Consider the following 16,228-nt stretch of genomic DNA (forward strand, 5'->3'; position numbering starts at 1 on the left):
GCGTCAACAGCATATAAATCAACAGCATATAAATCAACAGAGTCAACAGCATATAAATCAACAGAGTCAACAGCATATAAGTCAACAGAGTCAACAGCATATAAATCAACAGCATATAAGTCAACAGCATATAAATCAACAGAGTCAACAGCATATAGATCAACAGCATATAAATCAACAGAGTCAACAGCATATAAATCAACAGAGTCAACAGCATATAAATCAACAGCATATAAGTCAACAGCATATAAATCAACAGAGTCAACAGCATATAGATCAACAGCATATAAATCAACAGAGTCAACAGCATATAAATCAACAGAGTCAACAGCATATAAGTCAACAGCGTCAACAGCATATAAATCAACAGCATCAACAGCATATAAATCAACAGAGTCAACAGCATATAAATCAACAGCATATAAGTCAACAGCATATAAATCAACAGAGTCAACAGCATATAGATCAACAGCATATAAATCAACAGAGTCAACAGCATATAAATCAACAGAGTCAACAGCATATAAATCAACAGCGTCAACAGCATATAAATCAACAGCATATAAATCAACAGCATATAAATCAACAGAGTCAACAGCATATAAATCAACAGCATATAAATCAACAGAGTCAACAGCATATAAATCAACAGCATATAAGTCAACAGCATATAAATCAACAGAGTCAACAGCATATAGATCAACAGCATATAAATCAACAGAGTCAACAGCATATAAATCAACAGAGTCAACAGCATATAAATCAACAGCGTCAACAGCATATAAATCAACAGCATATAAATCAACAGCGTGCAACAGCATATAAATCAACAGAGTCAACAGCATATAACCGGTCAACAGCATATAAGTCAACAGCATATAAATCAACAGAGTCAACAGCATATAAATCAACAGAGTCAACAGCATATAAGTCAACAGAGTCAACAGCATATAAGTCAACAGAGTCAACAGCATACCGTACAACAGACCACGTCTTCACACCCTAATTGAACAAACAAACTAAAACAAAGGCAAAGTCTTCTTATGCTTTGTTGATTTAAAAAAAGCTTTAGACTCAATTTAGCATGAGGGTCTGCTATATAAATTGATGGAAAGTGGTGTTGGGGGAAAACATACGACATTATAAAATCCATGAACACAAACAACAAGTGTGCGGTTAAAATTATTAAAATTGGCAAAAAATTGAGCTGCACTTCCTAACCTCCTGCCAAATGTATGACCATATTAGAGACACTTATTTCCCTCAGAATACACAGACCCACAAAGAATTAGAAAATACATCAAATGTTGATAAACTCCCATATCTACTGGGTGAAATACCACAGCGTGCCATTACAGCAGCAAGATGTGTGACCTGTTGCCAGAAGAAAAGGTCAACCAGTGAAGAACAAACACCACCGTAAATACAACCCATATTTATTAATTTTCCCTTTTGTACTTTAACTATTTGCACATCAAATAGACATAATATGACATTTGAAATGTCTTTATTCTTTTGGAACTTCTGTGAGTGTAATGTGTAGTGTTTACTGTACATTTTTATTGTTTATTTCACTTTTGTTTATTATCTATTTCACTTGCTTAATAAAGACCCTTAAATCGAAATTGAGAGAACGAGACTCTGCCTTGTCTGAGGACACTCCCTCCTCTCTCTACCTCCTCTGAGGACACTCCCTCCTCTATCTACCTCCACACCCCAACCTCTGAGGACACTCCCTCCTCTCTCTATCTCCACACCCCCTCCTCTGAGGACACTCCCTCCTCTCTCTACCTACACACCCCCCTCTGAGGACACTCCTCTCTCCTCCACCCTCCTCTGAGGACACTCCCTCCTCTCTCTATCTCCACACCCCCTCCTCTGAGGACACTCCCTCCTCTCTCTACCTACACACCCCCTCCTCTGAGGACACTCCCTCCTCTCTCTACCTCCTCTGAGGACACTCCCTCCTCTCTCTACCTCCACACTACCTCCTGAGGCGGCCAAGGCCCACTAACATCACAGACACAGCTCTGCTGGAGCAAGACCCACTAACCACTGCTGGAGCAAGGCCCACTAACCACCGCTGGAGCAAGACCCACTAACCACTGCTGGAGCAAGACCCACTAACCACTGCTGGAGCAAGACCCACTAACCACCGCTGGAGCAAGACCCACTAACCACCGCTGGAGCAAGACCCACTAACCACCGCTGGAGCAAGACCCACTAACCACCGCTGGAGCAAGACCCACTAACCACCGCTGGAGCAAGACCCACTAACCACTGCTGGAGCAAGACCCACTAACCACCGCTGGAGCAAGACCCACTAACCACCGCTGGAGCAAGACCCACTAACCACTGCTGGAGCAAGACCCACTAACCACTGCTGGAGCAAGATCCATTAACCACTGCTGGAGCAAGACCCACTAACCACTGCTGGAGCAAGACCCACTAACCACTGCTGGAGCAAGACCCACTAACCACTGCTGGAGCAAGACCCACTAACCACCGCTGGAGCAAGACCCACTAACCACCGCTGGAGCAAGACCCACTAACCACCGCTGGAGCAAGACCCACTAACCACCGCAAGACCCACTAACCACCGCTGGAGCAAGACCCACTAACCACTGCTGGAGCAAGACCCACTAACCACCGCTGGAGCAAGACCCACTAACCACCGCTGGAGCAAGACCCACTAACCACCGCTGGAGCAAGACCCACTAACCACCGCTGGAGCAAGACCCACTAACCACCGCTGGAGCAAGACCCACTAACCACCGCTGGAGCAAGACCCACTAACCACCGCTGGAGCAAGACCCACTAACCACCGCTGGAGCAAGACCCACTAACCACCGCTGGAGCAAGACCCACTAAGCACTGCTGGAGCAAGACCCACTAACCACTGCTGGAGCAAGACCCACTAACCACTGCTGGAGCAAGACCCACTAACCACTGCTGGAGCAAGACCCACTAACCACTGCTGGAGCAAGACCCACTAACCACCGCTGGAGCAAGACCCACTAACCACCGCTGGAGCAAGACCCACTAACCACCGCTGGAGCAAGACCCACTAAGCACTGCTGGAGCAAGACCCACTAACCACTGCTGGAGCAAGACCCACTAACCACCGCTGGAGCAAGACCCACTAACCACCGCTGGAGCAAGACCCACTAACCACCGCTGGAGCAAGACCCACTAACCACTGCTGGAGCAAGACCCACTAACCACCGCTGGAGCAAGACCCACTAACCACCGCTGGAGCAAGACCCACTAACCACCGCTGGAGCAAGACCCACTAACCACCGCTGGAGCAAGACCCACTAACCACTGCTGGAGCAAGACCCACTAACCACTGCTGGAGCAAGACCCACTAACCACTGCTGGAGCAAGACCCACTAACCACTGCTGGAGCAAGACACACTAACCACCGCTGGAGCAAGACTTCTCGGAGGCTGGCAAGATGAAGGAAGAAACGGAAGAGAGAAGGAAAGAGAGGAAGAGCAGAGGAGATAAAAGAGAGGTGGCTCATCAAGTTCTTGGATGCTGAATAAAAGTAAAGAGAGGATGGAGGGAGGGAGAAACAGGAAGAGAGAAGGACAGAGTCAGAGGAGAAGAGAGGAAAGAGAGAGGATGGAGGGAGGGAGAAACAGGAAGAGAGAAGGATAGAGTCAGAGGAGAAGAGAGGAAAGAGAGAGGATGGAGGGAGAAACAGGAAGAGAGAAGGATAGAGTCAGAGGAGAAGAGAGGAAAGAGAGAGGATGGAGGGAGAAACAGGAAGAGAGAAGGATAGAGTCAGAGGAGAAGAGAGGAAAGAGAGAGGATGGAGGGAGAAACAGGAAGAGAGAAGGATAGAGTCAGAGGAGAAGAGAGGAAAGAGAGAGGGATGGAGGGAGAAACAGGAAGAGAGAAGGATAGAGTCAGAGGAGAAGAGAGGAAAGAGAGAGGATGGAGGGAGAAATAGGAAGAGAGAAGGATAGAGTCAGAGGAGAAGAGAGGAAAGAGAGAGGATGGAGGGAGAAATAGGAAGCGAGAAGGATAGAGTCAGAGGAGAAGAGAGGAAAGAGAGAGGATGGAGGGAGAAAACAGGAAGAGAGAAGGATAGAGTCAGAGGAGAAGAGAGGAAAGAGAGAGGATGGAGGGAGAAACAGGAAGAGAGAAGGATAGAGTCAGAGGAGAAGAGAGGAAAGAGAGAGGATGGAGGGAGAAACAGGAAGAGAGAAGGATAGAGTCAGAGGAGAAGAGAGGAAAGAGAGAGGATGGAGGGAGAAACAGGAAGAGAGAAGGATAGAGTCAGAGGAGAAGAGAGGAAAGAGAGAGGATGGAGGGAGAAACAGGAAGAGAGAAGGATAGAGTCAGAGGAGAAGAGAGGAAAGAGAGAGGATGGAGGGAGAAACAGGAAGAGAGAAGGATAGAGTCAGAGGAGAAGAGAGGAAAGAGAGAGGATGGAGGGAGGGAAACAGGAAGAGAGAAGGATAGAGTCAGAGGAGAAGAGAGGAAAGAGAGAGGATGGAGGGAGAAACAGGAAGAGAGAAGGATAGAGTCAGAGGAGAAGAGAGGAAAGAGAGAGGATGGAGGGAGAAACAGGAAGAGAGAAGGATAGAGTCAGAGGAGAAGAGAGGAAAGAGAGAGGATGGAGGGAGAAACAGGAAGAGAGAAGGATAGAGTCAGAGGAGAAGAGAGGAAAGAGAGAGGATGGAGGGAGAAACAGGAAGAGGGAAGGATAGAGTCAGAGGAGAAGAGAGGAAAGAGAGAGGATGGAGGGAGAAACAGGAAGAGAGAAGGATAGTCAGAGGAGAAGAGAGGAAAGAGGGAGGATGGAGGGAGAAACAGGAAGAGAGAAGGATAGAGTCAGAGGAGAAGAGAGGAAAGAGAGAGGATGGAGGGAGAAACAGGAAGAGAGAAGGATAGAGTCAGAGGAGAAGAGAGGAAAGAGAGAGGATGGAGGGAGAAACAGGAAGAGAGAAGGATAGAGTCAGAGGAGAAGAGAGGAAAGATGAGAAAAGGGAATAAAATTAAACAGAGAGGACGGTAATAAGATACTAATGCCAATATGACAAATACTGTTTTCTTCAGGTTGTCTAATACCTTCAGTACAATGTCTCATCTTTACTCTTCAGCAAGAACAAATGGCTCCAGTCCAGACTGGGGAAGTGTTATTATATTAGTCTGTCTGGCCGCCCCATCTGGTAACCCTGAACATGTAATGGCTGTCCTCAGGTTGTCACCACATAAACTAACATCATCACAACATTTTCATTTGTGTCTAGAGTTGTGTATGACTTGCATTTTAATGAAACAACATTCAGAGCAGAAATGATTTCTCAAGTTCAATAGTTATGAAGAGTGAAAGGCTGGCTGTTATTGGCCCTTACAGAGAAGGGTTTTACCTCAACGATCAAGATGCCCTCAACAACGGATGCATGACTACTTTGTTATTCTTACACAAATCAAGTTAACTGGGAGAGGAAAGAGCATAAATGCTGTATGTCTCTGCAGGTTTCATAAAGAAACCTTTAAATGATCAACAACCTTGACACTTGTGAGACTGAACACAAAGTGTTGCTATGGCGACCAGGCACTAAGGTGCACTGACCTACAGTAGTAAATCTCAACAAACTGACGTGTGTGAGATACATCAGACACAGCAGTAGTAAAATACAAGATGTCATAACCCTGCTGTAGCTTTAACTTCTTTGGGATCTGGGGGCAGTATTGAGTAGCTTCGATGAATAAGGTGCCCAGAGTAAACTGCCTGCTACTCAGGCCCAGAAGCTAGGATATGCATATTATTAGGGGGCAGTATTTTCACGGCCGGATGAAAAACGTACCCAAATTAAACTGGTTACTACTCTGGCCCAAACACTAGAATATGCATATTATTAGTAGATTTGGATAGAAAACACTCTGAAGTTTCTAAAACTGTTTGAATGATGTCTGTGAGTATAACAGAACTCATATGGCAGGCAAAAGCCTGAGAAAAATCCAACCAGGAAGTGGGAAATCTGAGGTTTGTAGTTTTTCAAGTGATTGCCTATCCAATATACAGTGTCTGTGGGGTCATATTGTACTTCCTAAGGCTTCCACTAGATGTCAACAGTCTTTAGAACGTTGTTTCATGCTTCTACTGTGAATGGGGAGAGAATAAGAGCTGTTTCAACCAGGTGTCTGGAAAAATGCCATGAGCTCAGTCACGCGCGCGGCCATGAGAGCGAGCTGAGTTCCTTTTCATTTCCAAAGACAAAGGAATTGTCCGGTTGGAATATTATTGAAGATGTATGATAAAAACATCCTAAAGATTGATTCTATACATCGTTTGACATGTTTCTACAAACTGTAATGCAACTTTTTTTACTTTTCTCCTGGACTTAGTGCCCGCGCCTTCTGCATTTGGAATAGTGAACTGAACACGCAAACAAAAAGGAGGTATTTGGACATAAATATGGACTTTATCGAAACAAAACAAACATTTATTGTGGAACTGGGATTCCTGGGAGTGCAGTCTGATGAAGATCATCAAAGGTAAGTGAATATTTATAATGCTATTTCTGACTTTTGTTGACTCCACAACATGGCGGGTATCTGTATGGCTTGTTTTGGTGCCTGAGCACTGTACTCAGATTATCGCATGGCGTGCTTTTGCTGTAAAGCTTTTTTGAAATCTGACACAGCGGTTGCATTAAGGAGAAGTGTATCTTTAATTCTATGTAAAACACTTGTATCTTATATCAATGTTTATGATGAGTATTTCTGTAAATTGATGTGGCTCCCTGCAAAATCACTGGATGTTTTGGAGGCAAAACAATACTGAACATAACGCGCCAATGTAAACTGAAATTTTTGGATATAAATATGAACTTCATCGAACAAAACATACATGTATTGTGTAACATGAAGTCCTATGAGTGCCATCTGATGAAGATCATCAAAGGTTAGTGATTCATTTTATCTCTATTTCTGCTTTTTGTGACTCCTCTCTTGGCTGGAAAATGGCTGTATGCTTTTTGTGACTAGGCGCCCTACGAAAAGCCTTTTTGAAATCAGACACTGTGGCTTGATTAACAAGAAGTTAAGCTTTAAAATGGTGTATAATACTTGTATGTTTGAGGAATTGTAATTATGAGATTTCTGTTGTTTGAATTTGGCGCTCTGCAATTTAACTGGCTGTTGTCGAGGTGGGACGCTAGCTTCCCACATATCCCAGAAGCATAAAGCTTTAAAGCAGCATAAAACCCACTGTGGGTAACGGTACAGTGGGCCTACAGTGGGTTACTAGGCTTACTACTGCAGCTCCTTGAAAGCACTGGTGGTGCCTGTGTTTATTAGGAACCTCGAAGGCCTGTTAGAGCTGCAGGATAGATAGATAGATAGGCAGGACGTGTGTGTGTGTGTGTGTGTGTGTGTGTGTGTGTGTGTGTGTGTGTGTGTGTGTGTGTGTGTGTGTGTGTGTGTGTGTGTGTGTGTGTGTGTGTGTGTGTGTATACTGTAGATAGGCAGATCAAGGTCGTAAAGTTGAGCCACTTCCCCATCCCCCACAAGGCACCATGGTGATTAGAGGACAGCGTCCTCCTGTGAGTGCCTCCACCACGTGCTATGTTGCCTCCTTCCTACCCTCCTGCATCTCTCCCTTCCTCCTTCCCTCCCTAAATCTCTCCCTCTCTCCCGCCCTATCGGCCTCTCTCCCTGTCTGGCTGTCTAATTGCCTGTCTCTCTGCCTCTCTGTCTAACTGCCTGTCTGCCTGCTTCTCTACCTGTCCGTCTTCCTCTCTGCCTGCTTGTCTCCCTGCCTGTCTCCCTGTCTGCCTACCTCTCTCTACCTCTCTGTCTGCCTGTTTGCTTGCCTGCCTTCCACCTTGCCTGTCTGCATGTCTCTCTAACTGCCTGTGTGTCTGCGTGACTCTGTCTAACTGTCTGCCTGCCTGTCTCCCCTTCTGCCTGTACGTGTAACACAAGCCCTAGAGGACTATAACCATGAAGGTGACACTGTCGCAGTCAACTGACTCCCCCTGGCGATCAAGACTGTAGGAAACTGACTCCCCGTGGGGATCAAGACTGTAGGAAACTGACTCCCCCTGGGGATCAAGACTGTAGGAAACTGACTCCCCCTGGGGATCAAGACTGTAGGAAACTGACTCCCCTTGGGGATCAAGACTGTAGGAAACTGACTCCCCTTGGGGATCAAGACTGTAGGAAACTGACTCCCCTTGGGGATCAAGACTGTAGGAAACTGACTCCCCCTGGGGATCAAGACTGCAGGAAACTGACTCCCCTTGGGGATCAAGACTGTAGGAAACTGACTCCCCCTGGGGATCAAGACTGTAGGAAACTGACTCCCCTTGGGGATCAAGACTGTAGGAAACTGACTCCCCTTGGGGATCAAGACTGTAGGAAACTGACTCCCCTTGGGGATCAAGACTGTAGGAAACTGACTCCCTTTGGGGATGAAGACTGTAGGAAACTGACTCCCCTTGGGGATCAAGACTGTAGGAAACTGACTCCCCTTGGGAATCATTAGTATCCCCCCCCCAATGGCTGCCCTGCCCTTGACTCCATATATAATGCCCATAGGGCCCAGGTCTAAAGAAGCGCACTATATACAGTGAGGGAAAAAAGTATTTGATCCCTCTGCAAAACATGATTTAGTACTTGGTGGCAAAACCCTTGTTGGCAATCACAGAGGTCAGACGTTTCTTGTAGTTGGCCACCAGGTTTGCACACATCTCAGGAGGGATTTTGTCCCACTCCTCTTTGCAGATCTTCTCCAAGTTATTAAGGTTTCGAGGCTGACGTTTGGCAACTCGAACCTTCAGCTCCCTCCACAGATTTTCTATGGGATTAAGGTCTGGAGACTGGCTAGGCCACTCCAGGACCTTAATATGCTTCTTCTTGAGCCACTCTTTTGTTGCCTTGGCCGTGTGTTTTGGGTCATTGTCATGCTGGAATACCCATCCACGACCCATTTTCAATGCCCTGGCTGAGGGAAGGAGGTTCTCACTCAAGATTTGACGATACATGGCCCCGTCCATCGTCCCTTTGATGCGGTGAAGTTGTCCTGTCCCCTTAGCAGAAAAACACCCCCAAAGCATAATGTTTCCACCTCCATGTGTGACGGTGGGGATGGTGTTCTTGGGGTCATAGGCAGCATTCCTCCTCCTCCAAACACGGCGAGTTGAGTTGATGTCAAAGAGCTCCATTTTGGTCTCATCTGACCACAACACTTTCCCCCAGTTGTCCTCTGAATCATTCAGATGTTCATTGGCAAACTTCAGACAGGCATGTATATGTGCTTTCTTGAGCAGGGGACCTTGCGGACGCTGCAGGATTTCAGTCCTTCACGGCGTAGTGTGTTACCAATTGTTTTCTTGGTGACTATGGTCCCAGCTGCCTTGAGATCATTGACAAGATCCTCCCGTGTAGTTCTGGGCTGATTCCTCACCGTTCTCATGATCATTGCAACTCCACGAGGTGAGATCTTGCATGGAGCCCCAGGCCGAGGGAGATTGACAGTTCTTTTGTGTTTCTTCCATTTGCGAATAATCGCACCAACTGTTGTCACCTTCTCACCAAGCTGCTTGGCGATGGTCTTGTAGCCCATTCCAGCCTTGTGTAGGTCTACAATCTTGTCCCTGACATCCTTGGAGAGCTCTTTGGTCTTGGCCATGGTGGAGAGTTTGGAATCTGATTGATTGATTGCTTCTGTGGACAGGTGTATTTATACAGGTAACAAGCTGCGGTTAGGAGCACTCCCTTTAAGAGTGTGCTCCTAATCTCAGCTCGTTACCTGTATAAAAGACACTTGGGAGCCAGAAATCTTTCTGATTGAGATGGGGTCAAATACTTATTTCCCTCATTAAAATGCAAATCAATTTCTAACATTTTTAACATGCGTTTTTCTGGATTTTTTTGTTGTTATTCTGTCTCTCACTGTTCAAATAAACCTACCATTAAAATTATAGACTGATCATTTCTTTGTCAGTGGGCAAACGTACAAAATCAGCAGGGGATCAAATACTTTTTCCCTCACTGTAGGGAATAGGGTGCCATAGGGCCCAGGTCTAAAGTAGTGCACTATATCGGGAATAGGGTGCCATTTGGGACGCAGCCTTGAACTCTATTTTCAGAGCAGGAACTCCCCCAGCACCATGGCAACAGACTGTAATTAAACCAAATGGAGGGTGAAATATTGAAGAGACTTTTCCTTCTTTATCCCCTCTAGTCTTCATTTGTGTTCATCTGGTCATAGGCCTTTATCTGCATCCCAAATTGCACCCTATGGGCCCAGGTCAAAAGTAGTGCACTATATAGGGAATAGTGTACCATTTGGGACACAGATTATATGTGCCAGTTGCTGTAGGTTAATCCAGTAGGTCATAGTACAAATAACTAGCACCTCTTTTTCCCCATGTAACCTCTTGTTCACCTCTCATTCAAGGTAAAAAAAAAACAGAGCCTTGAATCTTGTCAATAGACAGTGTTTAACATTACCCCTGTTGCTCCTGTGGAATGAAGTGCTGTTCCTGAGAATGATCTGAGAGGTACTTCCATACCGCAGTAGATCTGTATTCCATATGGCATTTAACATCAGCCCAATAACTACATTGTGGCAGCATCATTGAGCATCCCCAGGCAGATTGAAATGCTTTATGACGTGTCAGTTGACAGGTTACCAAATGATTATGCTACTTAGGGAAGCTACTTTTAGAGCAGTTAGGCCTAATGTTTAAAATCTCTTAATTGGGTCTTGATTCAGACATTGTCAATTAATTGATTCTCAATCTTTTTATTTTTTTACCCCTTTTTTATGATGTCCAATTGGTAGTTACAGTCTTGTCCCATCGCTGCAACTCCCCTGCGGACTCGGGAGAGGCGAAGGTCGAGAGCCATGCGTCCTCTAAAACACAACCCTGCTTCTTGACACACTGCTCGCCTTAACCCGGAAGCCAGCCGCACCAATGTGTCAGAGGAAACACCGTCCAGTTGGTGACCGGAAGTCAGCTTGCAGGTGCCCGGCCCGCCACAAGGAGTCACTAAAGCGCGATGGGCCAAACCCCGACCTAACTCGGACGACGCTGGGACAATTGTACGCCGCCTCATGGGTCTCCCGGTCACGGCCGGCTGTGACACAGCCTGGGATCGAACCCGGGTCTGTAGTGATGCCTCAAGCACTGTGATGCAGTGCCTTGGGACCGCTGCACCACTCGGGAGGCCAATTCTCAATGTTATAGAGATTCAATAAAGATCCTTCGTAGAGTCCGACCGATTGTTTTTTGGGGTCCGATACCGATTCCCGACTAAACTTACCGATACATCTGTCGATATATTGTTTTACAGCGGGGAAATGAAAACGTGTCAATTTTCCACACTACGTTCTCAATAAATTTTCATCCAAAAGAGCCAATTGTCCAAGAAATATGCTTCAAATGTTGATTTCTTACATTGTGACAATAATGCCCCATACTAGCCGAGGTAATATTATATACAGATGTAAGGTTTAACACTGAGAGCCTCTTGACACCACATAAGAGGCATCATCAATTCTATTGTCCTTTAGTAGCTGTTGTCTAAATGACCCATAAGGGAATGTGTCCCCTACACACAATAACCTCAACAGAAACGCAACAAAACAGATGAACGTCTCGAAACCCATTCAGTCCTCCTCAATAAACCTAATGGAGAGAATAGAGGGTGCAGTATAATCTCTGTTAGTGGTGAGTACTACACACCTTCCTTCCTGTTCCTGTACTATCATGTAGAGGAGACAATACCTGTTGTTCTTTCCCCTCTACGATAAGGAGAGTCAGCAGTACTAGAAATAATACTTATCACATTCACTACTGCTCTACTGTTTCAGAGAGCACAGATATAGACAGCAACTACTTATACAGTGAACAGTGAGGAGGACCTCAGATCAAAAAGATGCAAAGACCCTGGGATTGGACCCTGGGATTGAACCCTGGGCTAGGACCCTGAGATAGGACCCTGGGCTGGGACCCTGGATAGGACCCTGGGATAGGACCCTGGGCTGGGACCCTGGGCTATTACCCTGGGATAGGACCCTGGTCTGGGACCCTGGGATTGGACCCTGGGATTGAACCCTGAGATGGGACCCTGGGCTGGGACCCTGGGATAGGACCCTGGGCTGGGACCCTGGGCTGGGACCCTGGGCTAGGACCCTGGGATTGAACCCTGGGATAGGACCCTGGGCTAGGACCCTGGGCTAGGACCCTGAGATAGGACCCTGGGCTAGGACCCTGAGATAGGACCCTGGGCTGGGACTGGAGGAGGGGAGACATTAAATACCTTCAGTACTGTATGTAATGGAGGTGACTCAGTGGGACCTGAAGGCTTCAGTTATCTCCTTGAGGTAATGCCTAAGGTTTTTCCGGTGTTTAGCTCAGCGAAGTCTTACTGCGCTCAGGTGACCCGGGTTCAAACCAGAGTCTTACTGTGCTCAGGTGACCCGGGTTCAAACCAGAGTCTTACTGTGCTCAGGTGACCCGGGTTCAAACCAGAGTCTTACTGTGCTCAGGTGACCCGGGTTCAAACCAGAGTCTTACTGCGCTCAGGTGACCCGGGTTTGAACCCAGACAGCCATATACATAGAGGAGAGTCTGATGGCGAGAAGGATAGGAGAACATCCCATGGCTAAAGGAATACAAATGTTTACCGTAACATCAAACCCAGGTGGACAAATGTTTACCGTAACACCAAACCCAGGTGGACAAATGTTTACCGTAACACCAAACCCAAGTGGACAAATGTTTACCGTAACACCAAACCAGGTGGACAAATGTTTACTGTAACATCAAACCAGGTGGACAAATGTTTACCGTAACACCAAACCAGGTGGACAAATGTTTACCGTAACATCAAACCCAGGTGGACAAATGTTTACCGTAACATCAAACCCAGGTGGACAAATGTTTACCGTAACACCAAACCCAGGTGGACAAATGTTTACCGTAACACCAAACCAGGTGGACAAATGTTTACCGTAACACCAAACCAGGTGGACAAATGTTTACCGTAACATCAAACCAGGTGGACAAATGTTTACCGTAACACCAAACCAGGTGGACAAATGTTTACCGTAACACCAAACCAGGTGGACAAATGTTTACCGTAACACCAAACCCAGGTGGACAAATGTTTACCGTAACATCAAACCCAGGTGGACAAATGTTTACCGTAACATCAAACCAGGTGGACAAATGTTTACCGTAACACCAAACCAGGTGGACAAATGTTTACCGTAACATCAAACCCAGGTGGACAAATGTTTACTGTAACACCAAACCCAGGTGGACAAATGTTTACCGTAACATCAAACCAGGTGGACAAATGTTTACCGTAACATCAAACCCAGGTGGACAAATGTTTACCGTAACACCAAACCAGGTGGACAAATGTTTACCGTAACATCAAACCCAGGTGGACAAATGTTTACCGTAACATCAAACCAGGTGGACAAATGTTTACCGTAACACCAAACCAGGTGGACAAATGTTTACCGTAACATCAAACCCAGGTGGACAAATGTTTACCGTAACATCAAACCAGGTGGACAAATGTTTACCGTAACATCAAACCCAGGTGGACAAATGTTTACCGTAACACCAAACCAGGTGGACAAATGTTTACCGTAACATCAAACCAGGTGGACAAATGTTTACCGTAACATCAAACCAGGTGGACAAATGTCTCTCAGTAGGTTAATCCAGAAACAGCAGTCCAGTGCACAATGCCCATTATAAAGTATTAAGGCCAGGGTAACAGTCAGAAGCATCCCACTGCTCAGCCCCATGTGACCCAGGAGACATCTATGGATAACAGAGAGAGCAGGAGAAGTGCGCTCAACAGCCCCAACACCACTTCATCATTACAGACATCATCTGCAACCATGATGCTCTCTAGCACTTTGGCTCTCTCTATCCCCCCACCCTCTCTCTCTCTCTCTCCCTGTCTCTCTCTTCCCTCCCTCTCTCACTCTCTCCCTGTCTCTCTCTATCCCCCCACCCTCTCTCTCTCTCTCTCTCTCTCTCCCTGTCTCTCTCTTCCCTCCCTCTCTCACTCTCTCCCTGTCTCTCTCTATCCCCCCCCCCTCTCTCTCTCTCTCTCTCTCTCTCCCTGTCTCTCTCTTCCCTCCCTCCCTCTCTCACTCTCTCTCTCTCTCTCTCTCCCTGTCTCTCTCTTCCCTCCCTCTCTCCCTCTCTCCCTGTCTCTCCCTGTCTCTCTCTTCCCTCCCCGTCTCTCTCTCTCCCTCGCTCCGTCTCTCTCTCTCTCCCTGTCTCTCTTCCCTCCCTCTCTCTCTCCCTGTCTCTCTCTTCCCTCCCTCGCTCCTTGTCTCTCTCTTTCTCCCCCATCTCTCTCTCTCCCTCGCTCCCTGTCTCTCTCTTTCTCTCCCCTCTCTCCCTCCCCCTGTGTCTCTCGCATTATCTCCCCTTGCTCGCTCTCTATTCCTCTCTCCCTGTGTTTTTCTCTACCCTCTCTCGCTGTCTCTCTTCTTCTCTCCCCTCTCTCATTATTCCTCTCTCTCCATATCTCACACTAACACACTAACATACACATATACACACACACACACACACACACACACACACACACACACACACACACACACACACACACACACACACACACACACACACACACACACACATTACTATACTGCTTACAACAAGGGCATAAGCATTCTATCCTCAACTACTTTTACAGATACAGAAATCTCACAATTTGAGGGCAGAATGTATTGATATCAATAGAGAAATAACGTATTGTTTTACTCTTATGAGAGTAAGTGTTTTGTAATGAACCTATAGTACAATGTAATAGGTCTAGAAACATTTGTTTTTACACCTACATATTTGAAACAATACGTATTTTGTCATTCTTTGGTTTCTGGACCAAGCAGCTTAGCCGAGGGTGGGACTAACGGTAAAGGACCAGAGTGACACTATAATGAACTCTCTGTGCAACTCGGGGAAGTGAAACACATTTTCCAGTAGACTACTGTTCTTATTCTTACCTTGAGCTATTGCTATCGACTCAAACCGGTGCAGTTCTCTAAGCAGGGTTGTGCGTTCGGTGGGGTGAAGACTATAAATAAAATCCTTGGCTCCTTGCGGTGAGTTCAAGGGCTCCATCGGGTCCTTGTGAGGGTGTGTGCCCAAGTCGCAGCACTGCTGGCTGGGCAGTATCGGTACAGGCTGGCGTAGCGGAGCTAGGTTTGACCCGCGGACTCTTCCCAACATGTTCCCCGACCTCAGAATGAGGGCGGGCCGCAGGACTCTCTGCAAACTGGGCAGCATGGTGAAGATAAAAGGGAAGTGGAGGCGTCGACAACCTAGAATAGAAATACAATTTTAACGCTTACTGAAGCGTAAAGCAAAATACAGTAGGCTAGGCTACTTACGATACAACATTCTAGACTGTTTCACGTATGAATGCATTCTACAGCAGTAGGCTACTGTAGAATGGCTAAGCCCATTCATAGGCAATAAGTAACAAAGTAGACCCAGACTCAGATCGGGCTGTCAAAGTGCAACTTATCACAACACAGACCTGTCGATCAGCGGATGCTCTGCCGGCCTGTCCTGTCAAAAATCAGATCTCTTTCGGCTGGAAAACGCAGCTCCGAACCATAAGTCCTTCTATTAGAATTTCATAGATCATGAAAACAATTCGCCAACAAAACACATTCGTGGCAAAATCGGCGAGTCAACAAGAAACATCCCTTCTCATCTTCATATCCACAACATCGCCGAGGCTACTTCCCAGTCTGCGGTCGGATGGGCTGCCTCTCTTCCCCGTGATGTGCGCCCTTCTCTCTAGGCTAAAAATATTTTCCAATGGAATAGCTTGACTATACGTAGCTATGACGGCATTTGCCTTACGTTTTTGTATAGCTCATACAGTGAGTGCGAAGGTACCAGTAGACCAATAGCCTACTGTAGGCCTATTTGCGGCAGGTATCAATAGACATCCTAAGGACGACTGTATAGGACATTTGAGCATAGTACATGTATGACAACATGGGAAATGTATTTTTCATTCCATATGTAATGCCATTACAGAACGTTCTACATGCTATTTTTAGTGACTACATTTCCCAGATGAGCACTAGGGCTATAGAAAAACTACTTTTTTGCTGCCGCATTATGGGAAACGTATTTTAGTCCGACCGGTGGCCTCTCCGTAATCTATTTATTGCCTCAAAACAACTGGGAACTCGGAA

The 16,228-nt window shown here is 46.4% G+C and overlaps 1 protein-coding gene across 1 annotated transcript in view; it reads right to left on the reverse strand.

The window, feature by feature from the left end:
• The window catches only part of LOC106598774 (transmembrane protein 65), a 96,821-nt gene extending 80,800 nt beyond the window's left edge, over positions 1-16,021 (reverse strand). Inside the window, exons 1-2 of the mRNA XM_045696612.1 lie at positions 15,556-16,021; positions 15,020-15,337 (exon numbers count right to left, since the gene is read on the reverse strand). Coding sequence (XP_045552568.1) covers positions 15,020-15,302 — 283 coding nt within the window. The 5' untranslated portion in view covers positions 15,303-15,337; positions 15,556-16,021. The remainder of the gene's footprint in view (positions 1-15,019; positions 15,338-15,555) is intronic.
• Between the last annotated feature and the right edge of the window lie 207 nt (positions 16,022-16,228).

The sequence above is a fragment of the Salmo salar genome, chromosome ssa02 (assembly GCF_905237065.1).
Source record: "Salmo salar chromosome ssa02, Ssal_v3.1, whole genome shotgun sequence".
Taxonomy (NCBI): domain Eukaryota; kingdom Metazoa; phylum Chordata; class Actinopteri; order Salmoniformes; family Salmonidae; genus Salmo; species Salmo salar.